Source organism: Gossypium raimondii, chromosome 10, assembly GCF_025698545.1.
Source record: "Gossypium raimondii isolate GPD5lz chromosome 10, ASM2569854v1, whole genome shotgun sequence".
NCBI lineage: Eukaryota > Viridiplantae > Streptophyta > Magnoliopsida > Malvales > Malvaceae > Gossypium > Gossypium raimondii.
The window spans coordinates 27538562-27556694 of record NC_068574.1 but is presented as its reverse complement, the minus strand read 5'-3'; the positions used below and the strand labels follow the sequence as shown (position 1 = coordinate 27556694).

General features: G+C 39.2%; 2 protein-coding genes across 2 annotated transcripts; both read right to left on the bottom strand.

Annotated features, from left to right (window-relative positions):
* Positions 1-363: 363 nt before the first annotated feature.
* LOC128033928 (uncharacterized) lies at positions 364-1326 on the bottom strand. Its single transcript, XM_052622429.1, has one exon. It carries the CDS (start codon positions 1324-1326, stop codon positions 364-366), a length of 963 nt encoding a protein of 320 aa, XP_052478389.1.
* A 2835-nt stretch (positions 1327-4161) lies between these two features.
* On the bottom strand, positions 4162-6492 carry LOC128033927 (uncharacterized). The gene is made up of 2 exons (XM_052622428.1): positions 5829-6492; positions 4162-5786 (listed from the first exon to the last, which is right to left on the bottom strand). Exons 1-2 carry the CDS (start codon positions 6490-6492, stop codon positions 4162-4164), a joined length of 2289 nt encoding a protein of 762 aa, XP_052478388.1.
* Positions 6493-18133: the final 11641 nt, after the last annotated feature.

Sequence of the window (18133 nt, the reverse complement as noted above, 5' to 3'; positions counted from 1 at the left end):
CCCTATAACATCCATGCCCCACATAGAAAAAGGCCACGGAGAAGTCATGACATGAAGGGGCGACGGAGCTGCATGAATTTTGTCGCCATAAATTTGACATTTGTGGCACTTTCGTGCGTAACCAATGCAATCCCTTTCCATCGTCGACCAATAAAACCAAGTCTCATAATCGCTGGCCATGGTGAAACCAACGGCATGTGTTCCTAAATTCCTTCATGAACCTCTTCAAGTATCTTTCTAGCTTCAACAATGCGTCCACACACCTCGGAGCACTTGATCTTTTCCCCTTTTGTATAGAATATCCCCGTCAAGAACAAATCTAATCGCCATTCTCCTGATTGTTCTTTTGTCATTCTCGTTTGCTTACTCGGGGTACCTTTGATTCTTGATATACTCCAAGATATCATGAAACCATGGTCGTCCATCTGACTCCTCCTCAATACTAAAGCAGTGTGCGGGGGTCTCATATATGCTCATTTGGATAGGCATTATTTCATTTTCTCTATTTGCTTTGAACATCGAAGCCAAGGTGGCTAGGGCATCAGCCAATTGATTCTCTTCCCGTGGAAAGTAGTTAAAAGTCACTTCATAGAATTCCTTGATTAGCTCTGCGACGAGATCGCGATATTTGACTAATTTTGAATCTCTTACTTCCCAATCTCCACGAACTTGGTAAATGACTAGTGCTGAGTCCCTGTGTACCTCTAAGATTTTGATTTTCCTCTTGATAGTCGCACGAAGTCCCATGATGCAAGCTTCATATTCCGCTATATTATTTGTACGTAAGAAATTCAATCTGGCAGTAAGTGGGTAATGGTCCCCTTCAGGTGATACTAAGACTGCTCCTATCCCATGCCCCAATGCATTTGATGCACCATCAAAGCTCATCTTCCATGACTTTCCTTTTGATGACTCGCCCTCTTTTTCTGAAATGCACATCAAATCTTCATCTGGGAACTCAAATCTCAAAGGCTCGTATTCCTCCATTGCACGACTTGCCAAGAAGTCAGCTATTGCGCTTCCTTTTATCGACTTTTGGCTCACATATACAATGTCATACTCAGTCAATAGGATCTGCCATCGGGCCATTCTCCCTGAGAGTGCAGGTGACTCCATCATGTACTTTATTGGGTCCAGTTTTGAAATTAAGCATGTCGTGTGATACAACATGTATTGTCTGAGCCTTCGAACCGTCCAAATCAATGCACAACAAAACTTCTCAATTGAAGGGTATTTTGCCTCATATTCTGTGAACTTCTTGCTGAGGTAGTAAATTGCCTTTTCTCTTCTCCCTGACTCATCATGTTGCCCCAGTACGCAACCCATTGAGTTCTCAAACACGGTCAGGTACAATATTAAGGGTTTTCCAGGGGTCGGCGGTACTAGCACAAGAGGATTAGATAGATACTGTTTTATCTTGTCGAAGGCCACTTGGCACTCCTCGTTCTATTCTCCCGGATTACGTTTTTGAAGGAGTCGAAAAATTGGGTCACACTGATTGGTAAGTTGAGCAATGAATCGAGCAATGTAATTCAACCTTCCTAAAAAACCTCTGACTTCCTTTTGTGTACGCGGGGGAGGCAGTTCTTGTATAGCTTTTATCTTATCTGGGTCAACCTCGATACCTCTGTCACTAACAATGAAACCTAGCAGTTTTCCTGAGGTAGCCCCAAATGTACATTTGGCCGGGTTAAGCTTCAACTGGAACTTTCTTAATCTTTCAAACAGCTTCCTAAGACTCCCAACATGCTCTCTTTCTTCCCGAGATTTGGCAATCATATCATCGATATAAACTTCTATTTCTTTGTGCATCATATCATGGAATAACGTCACCATGGCTCTCTGATATGTTGCCCCAGCATTCTTTAATCCGAACGGCATTACCTTGTAGCAGAAGGTTCCCCACATTGTTATGAATGTAGTTTTCTCCATGTCTTCGGGAGCCATCTTTATCTGATTATATCCTGAGAAACCATCCATGAAAGAAAACAGAGAATGCTTTGCCGTATTATCCACCAAAGTGTCGATGTGCGGTAAAGGAAAGTTATCCTTAGGGCTTGCTTGATTTAGATCACGATAATCCACGCACATTCGCACCTTGCCATCCTTCTTCGGCACTGGGACTATATTAGCTACCCATTCTGGATACTTTGAGACTTGTAGGAAGCCAGCGTCAAATTGTTTCTTGACTTCCTCTTTTATGTTTAACAGCATTTCGGGTCTCATCCTTCTTAATTTCACTGAGCGGGCTTGCATTACGGTTTCGGTGGGAGCTTGTGGACCACAATATCCGTGTTCAATCTGGCATATCCCGATAAGACCAGGCAAACACATCCTTGTATTCATGGAGCAAGGCGATCAAATCTTGCCTTGTGTTTTCTGAAATGGAAGTCCCAATCTTCACTTCTTGTTTCTCTTCTTCGTTCCCCAAGTTAACTACCTCAACAGATTCTTGATGGGGTAGGATTTGTTTCTCTTCTTGTTCCACCATTCTCGATGAAGTCGAGACGAGACACAATCTTCAACATTTTCGCACGACTTCAATTCTCCTAAACAAATAACCTTCTCAAAATTGATTTCAGGATTCATAACGGGATTATTCATGCCATTGATATCTGAGCACCTGAAAGGTGAATGGAAAAAGGCTATAGCAGAGTATTGAGGTATTGTAATCAACACACAATGATATGAGATGATATGAGATATATGCCTAGAAAAGGATATGAACAGAATGAGTAGTCGCAAAGTTAATGAAAAGAATATGACAATATAAAACAAAATGCATCTTCATTAATGTTCATTGAAATGATAAAGAGCAAACAGAAGCTCTTACAAAAGGAATCCTACTGTTTAAGGACACACAAAATGAAGGGTTAACATTGAGCATTACTCTGAAGGGGACTTAAAAACTACAAGGAGGTCCTTAGCAGTCCAGTTGTTCAAAACATATCCTGGAGGACAAGGGCGTATCATTGAAGCATTCTTAATTTCATCACTCTCATTGTCAATAGCATTTAGGCTGATATTCTGAAGACCCTTTTCAATCAATAATGTGACTTGCGGATTGTCCTGCCCTGGGTACATCACTCCTGCTGATGTAAATGTTCTTGACATAGGAGGATACGCCAACGGCTCCCATTCTAAATCCTGGCCTGAAGCTCTTGCGATTCTTCTTTCTCGATCTTTCTGCAATTGTTTCCTTCTTTGATGTATATCTAGCTTGAACCTCAAACCGTATCGACCCTTGTGGTGCGTTGGTTTCAAAGCTCTAACCATCCCTTGTTGATATTTTCCCAAACCTTTCCTCGCCCGAGCTCCTTTTCCCACAGTCAACTTAATTCCCATCTTGGTATTCCTTGACAGTTTGGGAATAGGGATCTTATTCCTTTCAGCAACAAATGTAGCATTGATAAATTCCAAGGAGCGAAAAGAACATTCTACCGCATCCTCGCTTATTTCGATGTAGGGTGCATTAGTAGAGATAGATGCGATGATGTGTTCCTCACCACCAACAGTAATCAAACGACTATCCATGATGAACTTTACTTTTTGATAGAGAGATGAAGGAACTGCCCCAACAGAATGGATCCAAGGTCTTCCTAAGAGGCAATTGTATGAAGGCGTGATGTCCATGACCTGAAACTCGATATCATATACACATGGCCCCACTTTTAAAGGAATTTCGATCTTTCCCATGACTTCTCGCCGTGTCCCATCAAATGCCCTTACTGTAGAATAACAAGGCCTCAGATAAGACATATCAACCGGCATCCTAGAAAGCGTGGCCAAAGGCATAACATTGAGTGCAGATCCATTGTCGATGAGCACATTTGGTAATATGTAACCTTTGCAATTGGTTGTGATGTGCAATGCTTTTACGGAGCCCCTACCATTTGGCGGTATTTCGTCATCACTAAAAGAGATGAAATTATCTGCATTTAGATTATTTGCCCACCTATCAAGCTTTTCCATGGATACATTGTTCGCCACATAAGCTTGATTTAACACTTTTAACAAGGCATTTCGATGTGGCTCCGAGTTTAACAATAGAGACAATACCAAGATTCGGGCCGGCTGCTTGTTTAATTGTTCTACGACGCTATATTCACTGTGCTTAATAAACTTTAAGAACTCATGTGCTTCCTTCTCATTCATGACCTTTTAACTTCCCCGCTCAAGTTGTGTTTCAACATCATCCTCAACCTCATACATTAGTGCTTTTCCTTTTTGGCTCGGACCAGCAACCTTCTTCTTTGGCTCAACCGTCTCGGGAGAATAACATCTTCCGCTACGAGTAAAATGCCCTACTCCGCTAACACCTTCACTCACAACCTTGGACTTTTCACCCTCAGGTACAATAATATTGACATCATAATTCCAAGGCACTGCCTTGTTGTCCTTATAAGGGAAAGGAGTAGGTACTTCAATTATCAAACTTGGTTTAACTTCTCGACTAACTTCTTCCTTCTTTACCTCGTAATAAATCACCAAGGGTCTATCGACACTATAAGGGAAAGCCATCAATTGATCACCAGAGGCACATATTTCTCCCTCATCGGCCCCTTCCACACTATCAAAGACTTTGACCTCCTTGTTATCTATCATGTCCTGAAGTAATTTTCTAAATTCCCTGCAAGATTGGATGTCATGCCCTTCAATGCCATGAAAATCACAGAAACTCTGGTCTTTTGTACTTTCTTCTTTAAGGATCTTACTAGACGGACATAGCATGCCATTTTCAATCATCATCTCCCATACCTTCTTCAAAGGTGTTCTTACTTCATTAACATCACATTTGGCTTGCCAACTGTCTTCATCTGTCACCGCATTTACATTCCCGCCAGTATGGTTAGGAAGAGGATTTCCCATCACATTGCTAACACCATCAAATCGTAAAATGCCAGCATCGATGAGACCTTGAACCCTCTTTTTAAAGGCCACACAGTTTTCTGTAGAGTGTCCCTGATTCCCAGCGTGATACACACAACTAGCATTAGGATCATACCACCTCGGGTAAGGGGGCTTCAGGGGTGCCATGTAATGTGGGGATATCAATTGCTTCTCCAACAGTTTCGGGTATAATTCTCCGTATGGCACAGGAATTGGGGTGAATTGAGGTTTTTCAGGAATGGGTCTTGCTGGTCTTTGATCATTTTTAGGTTGACTTTGTGTAGGCATGGTGTTTGGTGGGAACAAGGTGAATGGTCTTTGGTTATTCATAGCATAAACGGGGTAAGACGGAGGTGCTTGATGGTAAGGACCTTGAGGAGGAAAGTAGAAGTTTGAAGGTGGGCGATAATGAGGTCGTGATTGGGCGGGGTACGAATTGGGGGCACAGTGACTCTCGGTTCCAACCATATGAGCCTCTGCCTCCTTTTTCTTTGCGGGTACTACCCTCTTCGAACTCTCGGGGCCTTCCATTCTCCCACTTTTGACGGCGTTTTCAATAAGATCCCCGGATATTACAATATCCTCGAAGTCCTTTGTGGCACTTCCTACCAATTTATCGTAAAACGGTGCTTTGAGAGTATTAATGAAGAGGACCGTTATCTCTGTCTTAGTTAATGGAGGCTCCACCTGAGCCGAGATATCCCTCCATCTTTGTGTATACTGCCGAAAAGTCTCTGTCGGCTTCTTTTCCATCATTTGTAAGGTTAGTCGATCAGGCACCATATCCGATACATGCCTATATTGCTCACAGAATGCTGAAGCCAAATCCTTCCATGATCGGATTCTCTCTCTACTGAGTTGATTATACCATCGAAGGGCTGAGCCAACTAAACTATCTTAAAAGCAATGCACCAACAATTTATCATCGTTTACATAACCAGTCATCTTTCGGCAAAACATGATCAGATGCGCCTTTGGACATCTTGTTCCGTCATACTTCTCGAAATCAGGTGCCTTAAATTTTAGGGGTAAGACCAAATCAGGTACCAAACTGAGCTCTTTGGCACTCAAAGCAGAGAAAACTTCAGCGCCTTCTACTGCCTTGATCCTCTCTTCCAGGATCCTGTACTTATCCTGAGCGTTATTGTCATCAATTCTCAGCCTTGCTACTTCTACAGGATCATCTAGGTCTGGAACAATTGGATCTGAAGGATTAGCCCCAGGGTTCGATACAAACATTCCCTGTCCTAAATGAGCAGATGGAGTAGGATGTTGTTCCTGACTTGTAGGTTCTCTTTGGGGGTATCCTCTTTGCATTGTATGGACATGAGGTGGAGTAAATCTCGGGGGATAAAGTGGATCTTGATTAGCTCTTGACTGAGGCGGTTCTACGATATCGGGGCTCTGCATAGGTCCCTTTCCTTTGACCAAGGCCGTCATCATTTCCATCATTTTGGTCATTTGATCTCTTTGCTCGAGCGATTCCTCTCGAGATCTCACCATCAAATCTCTTGCCTCTTGCTGCGACTTGGCCAGTTGCTCCTGCAATTCTCTTTGGGTTCTTTCCATCCTTTCCATCCTTTCATTGAGTTCGACATCCATAGTTCTAGCTCTTAAGCGTGTCCTATAGGAGTGACGTGATTCCAGACTTGTAGTGTGGTAACTGTGGATTAGATGGTTTTAACCTTAGCGAATGATTAGGGAGATATGAGCATGTAATGAATGAATGAATAATTAATGAATGTTAATCATGCGTAAATATGCAAAAATAGGTGTTGATTCCAAAATGGCCCCATACTTGGGCGTTTCATTTATCAAAAGAGTCCATTACAAAAAGTTTTGCCATATTAGTTTTACAGTTACACAAACTTCTTAGCCACGTCGCCTTGCTTCTTTACACGTTCCAGGAACTCCGATATGCTTGATCTTTGGCTTGGAGGGTATTGGCAACTAAGAACTTCCGCTTCATCTGACAATTGTACTACATGCGCAGCCGCCTTACGAATTTCATTGATTAAACTGCCGAGATGCATATCCTTTTCTTGGAGGGCTCTCTCATAGGCGCGAATGTCTCTGTCATGCTGACCATTCTTGTCTTCTAAAGCCCTCAAGAGGTCATCCAAATATTGTTGATGAGCTTGCAGTGTACTCTCTAAACTTCGAATTTTTCCTTTTAGCTCTTGATGCTCAGACTGACTAGCTGTTAGTTCTGCAGTCACAGCTTCATGTTCAACACTCTTCTTCCTCAACTCTATCATAGCACGTGCAGCTCTTTCCTCTTCTTTTTTCGCTTTAGCTTTCCAGAATTCCATCCCACCTTTGATGTTGCTTAGTTCCTCCTTCCATTCTGCTGATGCTTTGCCCAATCCACTATTTCTTATAGTGCCTCTTAATTTCTTGTTTTCCAAATGAAGGTCCCTTAAATCCTTTCTCGTAACTTCAACATCTTTTTGGACTTTTTCGGTTCTGGATTTTTTAATTTTGACATCAATCTTCAACTGGTAGTTCTCCTCCTGGAGAGAACTAATATATCACAACAGTTTGGCTTTTTCACGTTCAAATTCATGTCTTGCAATTTCTAGCTCGGATGGAATTTTCTCTAAGAACGGATTCTGGCAAGCTTCATCAATCGATGGGGTTACTTGACTCTTCACTCGTCGTTGCCTCCATAGGTCATAGTCTACAGTGATAATATCAGCATAGAGAGCTAATTCCATTAGGTAGATTTGCCTCCAAGAATTCACAGTATCTCGAACCTTTTTCATGTAACCCTCACCCATAAAGGCAAACTCCGATTATGCCAATCCATTGGTAACTGGTACAAACTGTCGCGAAGCGAACTGTCTTTGAACCAACAATAGAGCATATCCAACTCCTCCCCATAATCCTAGTAAAGGCATCCAGTCTTGGTTTCCACACTTGTATAATAAGACAGAGGGACGAATCCAAGGTGCTCTCCAAGTTATATCTTCGGCACGGAGGTTCTGAAAAACTGAGACCTAGTGTTGTTCAGTGACATCCTTCGGCCAATCTTTTTCAAGGTGTGCTTCCAACGGGGCGAATGTCTTTGAAAACATGTGGAAAGGCGTGAGCTCCACCTTCCAAAAATGGCTAAAGATCCAAACATTCAAGATGGCGCGCATCCAATAAAACGTCCTTCCCCTTTTCTCCTACAAGCATTTAGAGATCTAAAAGTCTCAGCCAAGATGGTTGGGACCGGGTTGACTCTTTGCTTCAACTTTTCAAAGAAATCCACAACCGCAACTTCAATATGCCCAAGAACCTTCGGAAGACGACCGGTCAAGTAAATGGCCAAGGCAAACAAATCTACTCTTTTCAAAACATCTGGATGATTCTGAACTAACTCCCGAAGAGAAAACCACGGAACACAACTGACTTCATTCTTCTTCTTTATCTATTTTTCAGCCCATGTATCAGTCATCCCCGTCAACTTCATTAGCTTTTTCTTGAAGGTTATTGGTTTAGGCTCCTTCACATATATCTTGTTGAGTTGCACATTATCGATGCGAAGCAAAGCGGCATACTCTTCTATGGTCGGAGTCATATCTTCCTGATTGAAAGTGAAACATTGATAGGCTGGGTCCCAGAATCGAACCATGGCTTGGATTAACTGCTCGTTCACATCAATTGCTATCAAGTGAGCTATATCCCCATACTTCTCAGTGAAAATGCCTTTGGTATCTGAGTCCCACTGTTTCCAAATCCTAGTCAAGTCTTTGAGATCATTCTGACGAGCATTCAAAGTCACATGCTCAGGAAGATCAGAGATGTATCCTTCTTTTAAACTATCCCCTTTCGCTTTCTGAGTCCTCAAAGACCAATCTCGAACTACGGTATTTTTCTCAGTTACTTGTGTAATTGACTCCTCCATCAGAAACCCGTTTTTAGCAACCAATCTTTAACCAACACCTTCCTAATGAGATGTCTACGATGCATGATGAAAAATAAAATGAAAAACAAATAACTCTGGTCAGAGATCACAACAGATATAAAAAGAAGAAAGAAGAAAAATAAAGACTATGGAAAATTTAACGAATTAAGCTATTCAATCATGCAATTTGGTGGAAAAGACCCACATTTTTACTTTTTTCTTGCCACAATATGCTTTACAAGAAACCTACCCCACATACCATCAGACAATCTGTCCGGCCCAATTTATTAAACAGACTTAATTCATTAAATAAGTGTAAATGCAAAAGAAATAAAAGGTAAGAGGCGTTTCTCCCGTGTACTTATTTTGGTGACTATTCGATAGACGGAGGTTCGACATGGCTCTACTCGGGTGGCTCATACGGTTCACTATATGTAGTTTCGGTTCTAGAAAGGTACTCGAATTGTCCATACTGTCACCTACTAAGGCTAGTACGGAGCCTCGGTTATCGCCCGTCAGGGCTCGCGAGCTCAATTCGAGGGATTACATTTACTTATGCCTGTGCGGAGGGACGAGTTAACTCACGAAAGCATAAGTCATATGTAACCCTAAGTATTTCACTAGCTTTGTCAAGGAGGGACGAGTTAACTCACGAAGGCGTGGCGTTTACTTCCACTTAAGCAGACGGAGCCGGGTAGAGAGCTCAAGTTATGCAAGAATGCAGGTGCACGGTGTGTGGGGAGAAACTCACAAACCTTTTTATTTTTATTTTTACTAAAAAAAACAAACTAAAACCACAAAACTTAAAGCTGAAAAAAAACACGAAAGTAAAACAGGTTAGAAAAATATTAATTTCAAAACCGGATGCGGATGTATGATTTTTTTTGAAAAAAAAAAGAAGATAAAATTCAAGGATCACGATTAAAAATTAATTTGAACAAGAATTTTTGAAAATTTGATAACGCGCGTTTAACGTCAGACTCGACTCTCAAAAGCCCCAGTGGAGTCGCCAGCTGTAGCGACCTAAAAATTTGGTGTGGGCGCTAATTGAAGTGATTATTGAAAATTTGAAAACGGAGTTTCGATTTTATTTGAAAAAAAGGAGTCGCCACCGATCTTTTTCTAGGTGTGATCGGACACCTTCAAAACTCTCTTTTTATAAGAAAAAATTTAATTTTAAACTTTTCTAAAAAAGAGGCAATTTTAGGTCTACGTTGAAATCCAGAGAAAATTAGGGTTCGGGAGTCGGTTACGCGCGAGGAAGGTATTAGCACCCTCGCGACGCCCAAAATTGGTATCTCGTTAAACGCGTGTTGTCTTAATTTTCAAAAATACGAGTTCAATTTAATATTCAGTCATGATTCGATTGAAACACGAGAATTTTGAAACACAACAACCCCTTTTTTGAAAACACGAATTTTTTTTTAAAACGCAAGAATTTTAGAAACACGAAATTTTTTAAAAAAAACACGAAAATTTTGAAACACGAGAATTTTTTCAAAACACGAATTTTCTTTTTGAAACACGAAAATTTTGAAAACACAAAAAATTTGATAAATTACGAAACATGAGATTTTTTTTTGAAACACGGAAATTTATGAAACACGGTCAATTTTTGAAAACACGAAAATTTTTGAAAGACGGGATTTTTTTGAAAACACGAAAATTTATAAAACACGGAAATTTTTTCTGAAAACAAGAAAATTTTCGAAAAACGAGAATTTTTGAAAACACGGGAAATTTTTGAAAACATGAAAATTTTTGTTACACTAGAATTTTGAAAACACGAAGATTTTTGAAACATGAGGATTTTTGAAAACAAGAAGCTTTTTGAAACATGAGAATTTTTTGAGAACATGAAAAAACGAAAATTTGTCAAACACGGGAATTTTTTGAAAACACGATAACATCAAAGAGTATTCAAGAGAGTTTTTTGAAACACGAATTTTTTTGAAAAAAAGAAACACGAATATATTTTTTGAAACACGGAAATTTTTTGAAAAAAGAAACACGAATATATTTTTTGAAACACGGAAATTTTATTATTATTATTTTGAAACATGAGAAATTTTGAAGACATGAAAATTTTTGAAACACGATTTTTTTAATAATACCATATTTAACACGAATCGATGATATTCACCCCGATATGGCGATGAAATCGTCGAATTAGTGTCAAAACAAATCAAATTAATATTTAATCGGGATTCTAATAAAACACGAGAATTTTTATTAAAACACGAGGAATTTTGAATATTTTCGATTTTTATAAGGGCGTCCCGTATTTAACACGAGCCATCAATATTCACCCAACATAGCGATGAAATCAACGGCTCGATGCTAAATCGGTTCGTTGCCTTATGCATTAAAATAAAATTTTTATTTTATTTTTACATGCAAATAAAACCATACTAATATTTCTAAAAAGACTATTTAAAAAATGCTAATTTAATTTAAATGAAACAATATTTAAATAAATAAACTAAATTAAAAGATTTAAGGAAATTACCAAAAGCCCAAAGTTGTGGGGCCCTTTTCTTTTTTCCCTCTTTTTTTCTCTCTTTCCTTTTTTTCTCTTTGGTGTTGGGCCTAGGCTCACTGATGGGCCACCGGTGGTAGGCTTCTCTCTTTGGTCTCTTGGGTCACCTTCTTTGGTGGCAAGGCCTCTGCGCCATTTGGGTTTGCGCATGTGGGCTCTTGGTTTTAGTTCTTTGGACAGGGCTCTTTGTATTGGGCTTCTCTTCTTTGGGTAACTCTGCGATTCTGCACCACTGCCACTCTTTTTTTTTATTTTTCTATTTTTTCTTTTTCTTTTTTCTTTTCTTCTTCTTCTTCTTTTCCTTTATTCCGTTCTTTCTTTTTTTAAGAACCCTAGTCGCCGCTCGCTCCTCTCTTGTCGTCCACTGTCGCCGTCGATTTCCCCGTTCGATGTCACTGGTCACGGCGTTCTCCCCTCCTCCTTTCTCTTCCCCTTTTTCTCTTTTCTTCTCCTTTTTTCTTCTCTTCTCCCCTTGGCTTTTCTTTCCTCTTTCTTTTGTGATTCGGCCGCCCCCCCACAAAGTCGAAGGCACCGCCGCTGTGTTTGTCCTCGGCTTCTCTCCTCACTTGGTGGCCGGCGGCTCAAAGGTAAATGTTTTCTCCTCCTCTAAATTCGGTTCTTGGCTGCTGCTGCTTCTTTGATTTTTGGGTTTTCTTAGATTCTTGTAGGTTTCTCCTTGGTCGTCTTCTAGGCGGGGTGGTGACGAAGGTGCTACGGTGGTGGTGGCGCGCTGATAACGGAGGCTTTTCCTTGCTCTTTTTGATTTTTCTCTCAGATTTTTTTGTTGTTTTTTCTATTTTTCTCCCCAAAGTTCCAGACCCCTTTCTTTCCTTTAATTTTTTCTTTTTATCTCCTCCGATTTGTCCTCTTCTTTTTTGTTTTTAGGTGGCAGCGGAGGAGGGGGAGCACGCCATGACCGCCGATTGGGTGTGTCAGGCGTGGAAGCGATACTGCAAGAACGCAGTTGAAGCGATCTTGTCATGCCCGAAGGACTAAATTATAACAGTGTAAAGTTTACGGGGTAAAATGCAATTTTAGGAAAATATGGGGCCAAAATGTAATTTTTAGGAATTTAAGGGGTGAAAATGTAATGTTGAAGAAAATTTAAGGGTCTGAATGTAATTTATAGAAAAGTTTGGGGTCAAAATGTAAATTTCAAAAAGTAGAGGGGTTAAAATGTAATTTATATTTTTTTGTATTTTTATTATATTTTTTTGAGATTTTTTTACTACTATTTTATTAATATTTAAAACAGCAATTAAAAATGGGCTAAAACAATTCTAAAATTAAATCCTAATGGGCCCGATCATTGGGCCCATACGAGACCGACTCGGCCCAAAATTCAACCCGGGCAAAATTCAGTGATTACAATTTTAACTCATAATAAATTTGAATCGTCGTTTTTAGTAATACAGTTGAGTTTTAGTTGTTTGCCTAAAGCTTTGTTTCATCGATTATGATATACCACAAGCTTACTCACTGCAGTAGGCTTGTTTTCTTAGTTTTAGTTTATTCTCACAACTAAACAGTGATTTATGTATGTTCCAAATGCAAAGAACAATCGGGGTTTTTGCATGTGTTTATTTTGGTTAAAATGGAAACCTTTTTGAATAAGATTTCTCTTCATTTGCTTGGAAATAGGTCCCTCGTTCTTTCATCTATTGTTATTTGTTTGACATAATATATTGGAATTGATCGTTGCTTGTTGAGAATTCTAAAGTTTGCATTTATTTGTGAGATCAACCAGCAACAAAATCGATCAAATTTGATTCCAATTGGTAGCCTTTCGAGGCTAATGAGATGTAATGTAATAAGGGATTCACAACAATCAACCTTGGAATAATTACTTCTGATAAGTTTTAACCTTATGCAGGGCTCATACTAACTGAAAATGAAGATGTTCAATGCAAACAAAAGTGAGTTGACATGCATTGGATTTGATTTTAGCATCGGGTTTGCATCATCTGTGAAAATAGAATATCGATAATGACAATATATCGTAACGAAAATAGAAATAGAAAAATAAAGAACACAGAGATTTTACATGGAAACCCTTTCGGGAAAAAACTACGGGTAGAGGAGAAGAAAATTCACTATGTCGAATTCAAATTAATTACAAGAGAAATAGACTATGTCTATTTATAGGCTTGTAAAACCTTATTCTAATAGGAGTGAAACTCCTTATTCTTATCAATATCAAATAGATGGAGTTTAATAAGGTTTAAAAAAAAACCTTATTCTAAAAAAAATAAAAGAACCATAATTCTATAGGGATTTTACTTTTATTTTATTTTACCACCGTATTTGATTTAAATAAGGATTCGGGTCACTTAATTCTAGCAGTCTCCACCTTGACACTAATTCTTAATGAATAAGTTCTTCATCTCGAACTCTCAATGAACAAGTTCTCCACCTCTTTCATAAAACCCCTTAAGAGTTTAACTTCAACAATGAACACCAACCAAGTCTAAACAATGCTCAAACTTGGTTATAGGAAGTGACTTAGTCATCATATCTGCAGGATTTTCATGAGTACTAATTTTGCTCACAACAATATCACCACGAGCAATAATATCACGAACAAAATGATACCGAACATCAATGTGTTTTGTTCTCTCATGAAACATTTGATCTTTTGTAAGGAAGATGGCACTCTGACTGTCACAAAATACTGTATTGATTTGAAGATCTTCATTGAGTTTACCAAAGAGAACTTTCAACCAAATAGCTTCTTTACAAGCCTCAGTAATCGCCATGCACTTAGCTTCAGTGGTAGACAAAGCAACTGTAGTTTGCAAAGTGGCTTTCCAACTGATTGCACAACCTCCAATTGTAAAGACGTAACCTGTCAGAGATCTTCTTCTATCAAGGTCTCCAGCAAAATTAGCATCAACATACCCAATAACTCCATCTCTAGTTCTTCCAAACTGTAAGCAAACATTGGTAGTACCTCGTAAGTATCTTAAAACCCACCGAACTGCTTTCCAATATTCTTTACCTGGAATTGCCATGTATCTGCTAACTGCACTAACTGCATATGATAAATATGGACTTGAATAAACCATGGCATACATGAGAGATCCCACTGCAGTAGAGTATGAGACATGTGACATGTACTCAATCTCATCATCTGATTGTGGACACAAAGTCGATGAAAGTCTGAAATGGGCTGCAAAAGGAGTACTAACAGGCTTAGCATTCTGCGTATTGAATCTGCAAAGAACTTTCTCAATGTACCCCTTCTGACTTAGGTACAATTTACTTGCTTTTCTATCTCTGAGAATATCCATATATACCAAGTATCTTCTTTGCTGGTCCCAAATCTTTTATCTCAAATTTTTCACTTAGTTGGGCTTTGACATTTCTTATCTCTCATTTATCTTTCGTTGCTATCAACATGTCATCAACATAAAGGAGTAGATATACAAAAGAACCATCACTGTTTTTCTTAAAGTAAACACAACTGTCAAAGCTACTTCTTTTAAAATCATGATAAGTCATAAAGGAATCAAACCTCTTATACCATTGTCTTGGTGACTGTTTCAAACCGTAAAGTGACTTTTAAACAAGCAAACATAGTCCTCTTTTTCTGAGACTGTAAAACCCTCTGGTTGTTGCATGTAAATATCCTCCTCAAGTTTGCCATGCAAAAATGAAATTTTTACATCTAACTGCTCAAGCTCCAAATCATGCATGGCCACAATACCAAGTAAAGCTCGAATAGAACTATGCTTCACAACTGGAGAGAACACATCTGTGAAGTCCACTCCTGGAATTTGACTGTAACCCTTTGCAACAAGCCTTGCTTTATATCTGGGTTCTTCAACTCTTGGAGTCCCCTCTTTCTTCTTAAACACCCATTTACAGCGAACAACCTTTTTACCTTTAGGAAGTTTCACAAGATCCCATGTTTTATTTTTGTGGAGTGATTCCATCTCCTCTTGCATAGCAAACATCCACTTTTCTGAGTCTTCACAACTAACTGCCTCAGAATAATTAGATGGCTATTGGTTTACATCTATATCTTCAGTCACATTTAACGCATAAGCAACTAGATCAGCCTCAGCATACTTCTTGGAGGTTTAATTTCTCTTCTAGTTCTGTTTTTGGCGATAGAGTATTGTGGTGAAGAAGCAATTCTATTTTGAATTTTTGTACTGGCTTCAGTAATCGACTCTGTTGTAGATTCTGTATTAATCTAATGCTCCACCTACTTTTGATTTTCTTTATTGGAAGAGTCTTTAAGAGATAACTTAGGTAGCATAGCAGTTTCATCAAGAACAACATCTCTGCTAATCACAACTTTTCTAGTTTCAGGACACCATAACTTATACCCTTTTACACCAGCTTTATAATTGACCTGTCCATGGGCCGGGCGGCCCGGCCCGGCTCGACGGCCCGCCTGAAATATAGGAGGGTTCGGGTAAAAATATAGGCCCGAAATATGGGCTTGGGTAAAAAATGAGGCCCGTTTAAAAAACGGGCCGAGCCTCGGGCACCACTTTTTTGGCTCGGGCCCGGGCCGACCCGAATATTATAAATATATATTTTTTATTTTTATTTTTTAATTTTAAAATATTTTTATTTTTTATTTTTAAAATAATTTTTTAATGTTTATTAAAAATGGGTAGGCTGACTCGGGCTTATGATATTTTCCCGGGCCGGGCCTGGGTAAAATTTTAGGCCCATATTTTGGGCCGGGCCGGGCCGAGCCCGAGCCTAAGAGGAGGGCAAAAAAATTTTTTCGGGTCCGGCCCGGCCCGGCTTATGGACATATCTACTTTATAACCAAGAAAAACACATTTAATGGATCTCGGTTCCAATTTTCCATTATCAACATGAGCATATGCAGGACAACCAAAAATCTTCAAATCAGAATAGTCAGCAAGATTACGAGACCATACCTCTTGTGGAGTCTTTTTCTCAAAGGTAACGAATGGAGATCGGTTGATCAAAAAACATGTAGTAGAGGCTGCTTCGGCCCAAAATGACTTTGGTAAGTTGGCATTTGACAACATACATCAAACCTTCTCCATAATCGTTCTATTCATTTGTTCTGCAACACCATTTTGCTGTGGAGTATGACGAACTGTCAAGTGTCTCACGATTCCTTCTGACTTGCACAGTTTATTAAACTCATCAAAACAAAACTCTAAGCCATTGTCTGTGCGGAGGTATTTTATTTACTTTCTCCTCTATTTTTCAATCATGATTTTCCAAGAGTTAAATGCGAAAAACACATCGCTTTTCTGCTTTAGGAAGAACGCCCACACGTTTCTAGAAAAATCATCAATAAAAATTAGCATATAATTAGCTCCACCTCTCGAAGGTACTCTGGATGGCCCCCACAGATTAGAATGAATATGCTCCAACGTTCTCTTCGTGTTATGGATTCCTTTGGTGAATCGAACTCTCTTTTGCTTCCCAAAAACGCAGTGCTTATAGAACTTTAGTTTGTAAATTCCTTACCCATCAAGAAGTCCTCTTTTGCTCAATTCTGCCATGCCATTCTCACTCATATGCCCTAGGCACATATGCCAAAGTTTAGTAATATCATCATCTGACAAGGAAAAGGATGCGACAACTGCATCACCAGTAACAGTAGAACCTTGCAAAACGAGGGAACCTTTAGAAATATTAAAAACACAACTTTCAGCTGTGTATTTGTACCCTTTTGAATCAAGAGTACTCAATGAAATTAAATTTCTCTTTAATTACGGAATATGTCGTACGTCACTAAGTGTTTTAACAACTCTATCAAACATCTTAACTTTAATTGTTCCAACACCTGCAATTCTACATGAAGCATTATTTCCCATCAAAACAACACCTTCAGACACTGTTTCATAAGTTGTAAACCAATCCTGATTGGGACTCATGTGGAAGGTGCAACTCGAATCAAGGATCCACTCCTCACTCGCTTTAGAATTGTTGACAGAAGCGACTAGAAGTTCACCATCGTTGTAGTCTTCTACAACATCAGCTTTACCAAAATTTTCTAGTTGTTTTTCATTTTGATTCGCAGCCTCCCTTTTGATCTTATTCTGTAGCTTATAGCACTCAGATTTAATGTGCCATTTCTTCTTGCAGAAGTTACAAGTTTTACCTCTGTTTGAAGACTTTGATCTACCCTTAAATTTACTGCGAAGATTTCATTTCTGTGTCCTTCCACGATCATCATCAGCATTTCGATCTTGTCTCTCACGAACAATAAGACCCTCTCCCTAAGAGTCAGTTTTAACCACAAGATGCTTCACTTTATCATAAGAGGTTAAAGAATCATAAACCTCATAAACTGTGAGGGACTTGCGGCTATATAAAATTGTTTCTCTAAAGGTTGAATAAGACGGGGGCAACGAACAAAGTAGAATCAACCCTAGATCTTCCTTATCATACTGAACCTCCATGACCTCCAAGTTTGAGAGAATTTATTTAAATACTATTAAGTGTTCGTGCACAGATGCACCTTTCTCCAAACGATGAGCATAAAGACGCTGCTTCATATGCAGCTTGCTAGTTAGAGTTTTCGACATACATATTTGTTCCAACCTCTTCCATAATCCAGCGGCGGTCTTCTCCTTCTTCATATCCTGTAAAATTTCATTAGACAAATACATATATAACTATGTTAATGCCTTTCGATCCTTGCGCTTCTTCTCTTCCTCTGTCAATGTTGAAGGCATCTTATCTACCCCTAGTATGGCTTCCTCTAAGTCCATCTGTGCAAGAACTGCCTGCATCTTTATCTGCCACAAAGCGAATCTGGTGTTGCGATCAAACAGCGAAATTTCATACTTCAAGGACACCATTAT

Bases quoted from the DNA above. Each gene is read 5' to 3' on its own strand.
- LOC128033928 (XM_052622429.1), bottom strand. From the start codon at position 1,326: ATGGGTTGCGTACTGGGGCAACATGATGAGTCAGGGAGAAGAGAAAAG.
- LOC128033927 (XM_052622428.1), bottom strand. From the start codon at position 6,492: ATGGATGTCGAACTCAATGAAAGGATGGAAAGGATGGAAAGAACCCAA. The intron at 5,787-5,828 runs GTTATGTAAACG...ATTGCTTTTAAG, and splicing joins GTTTTGCCGAAAGATGACTG to ATAGTTTAGTTGGCTCAGCC.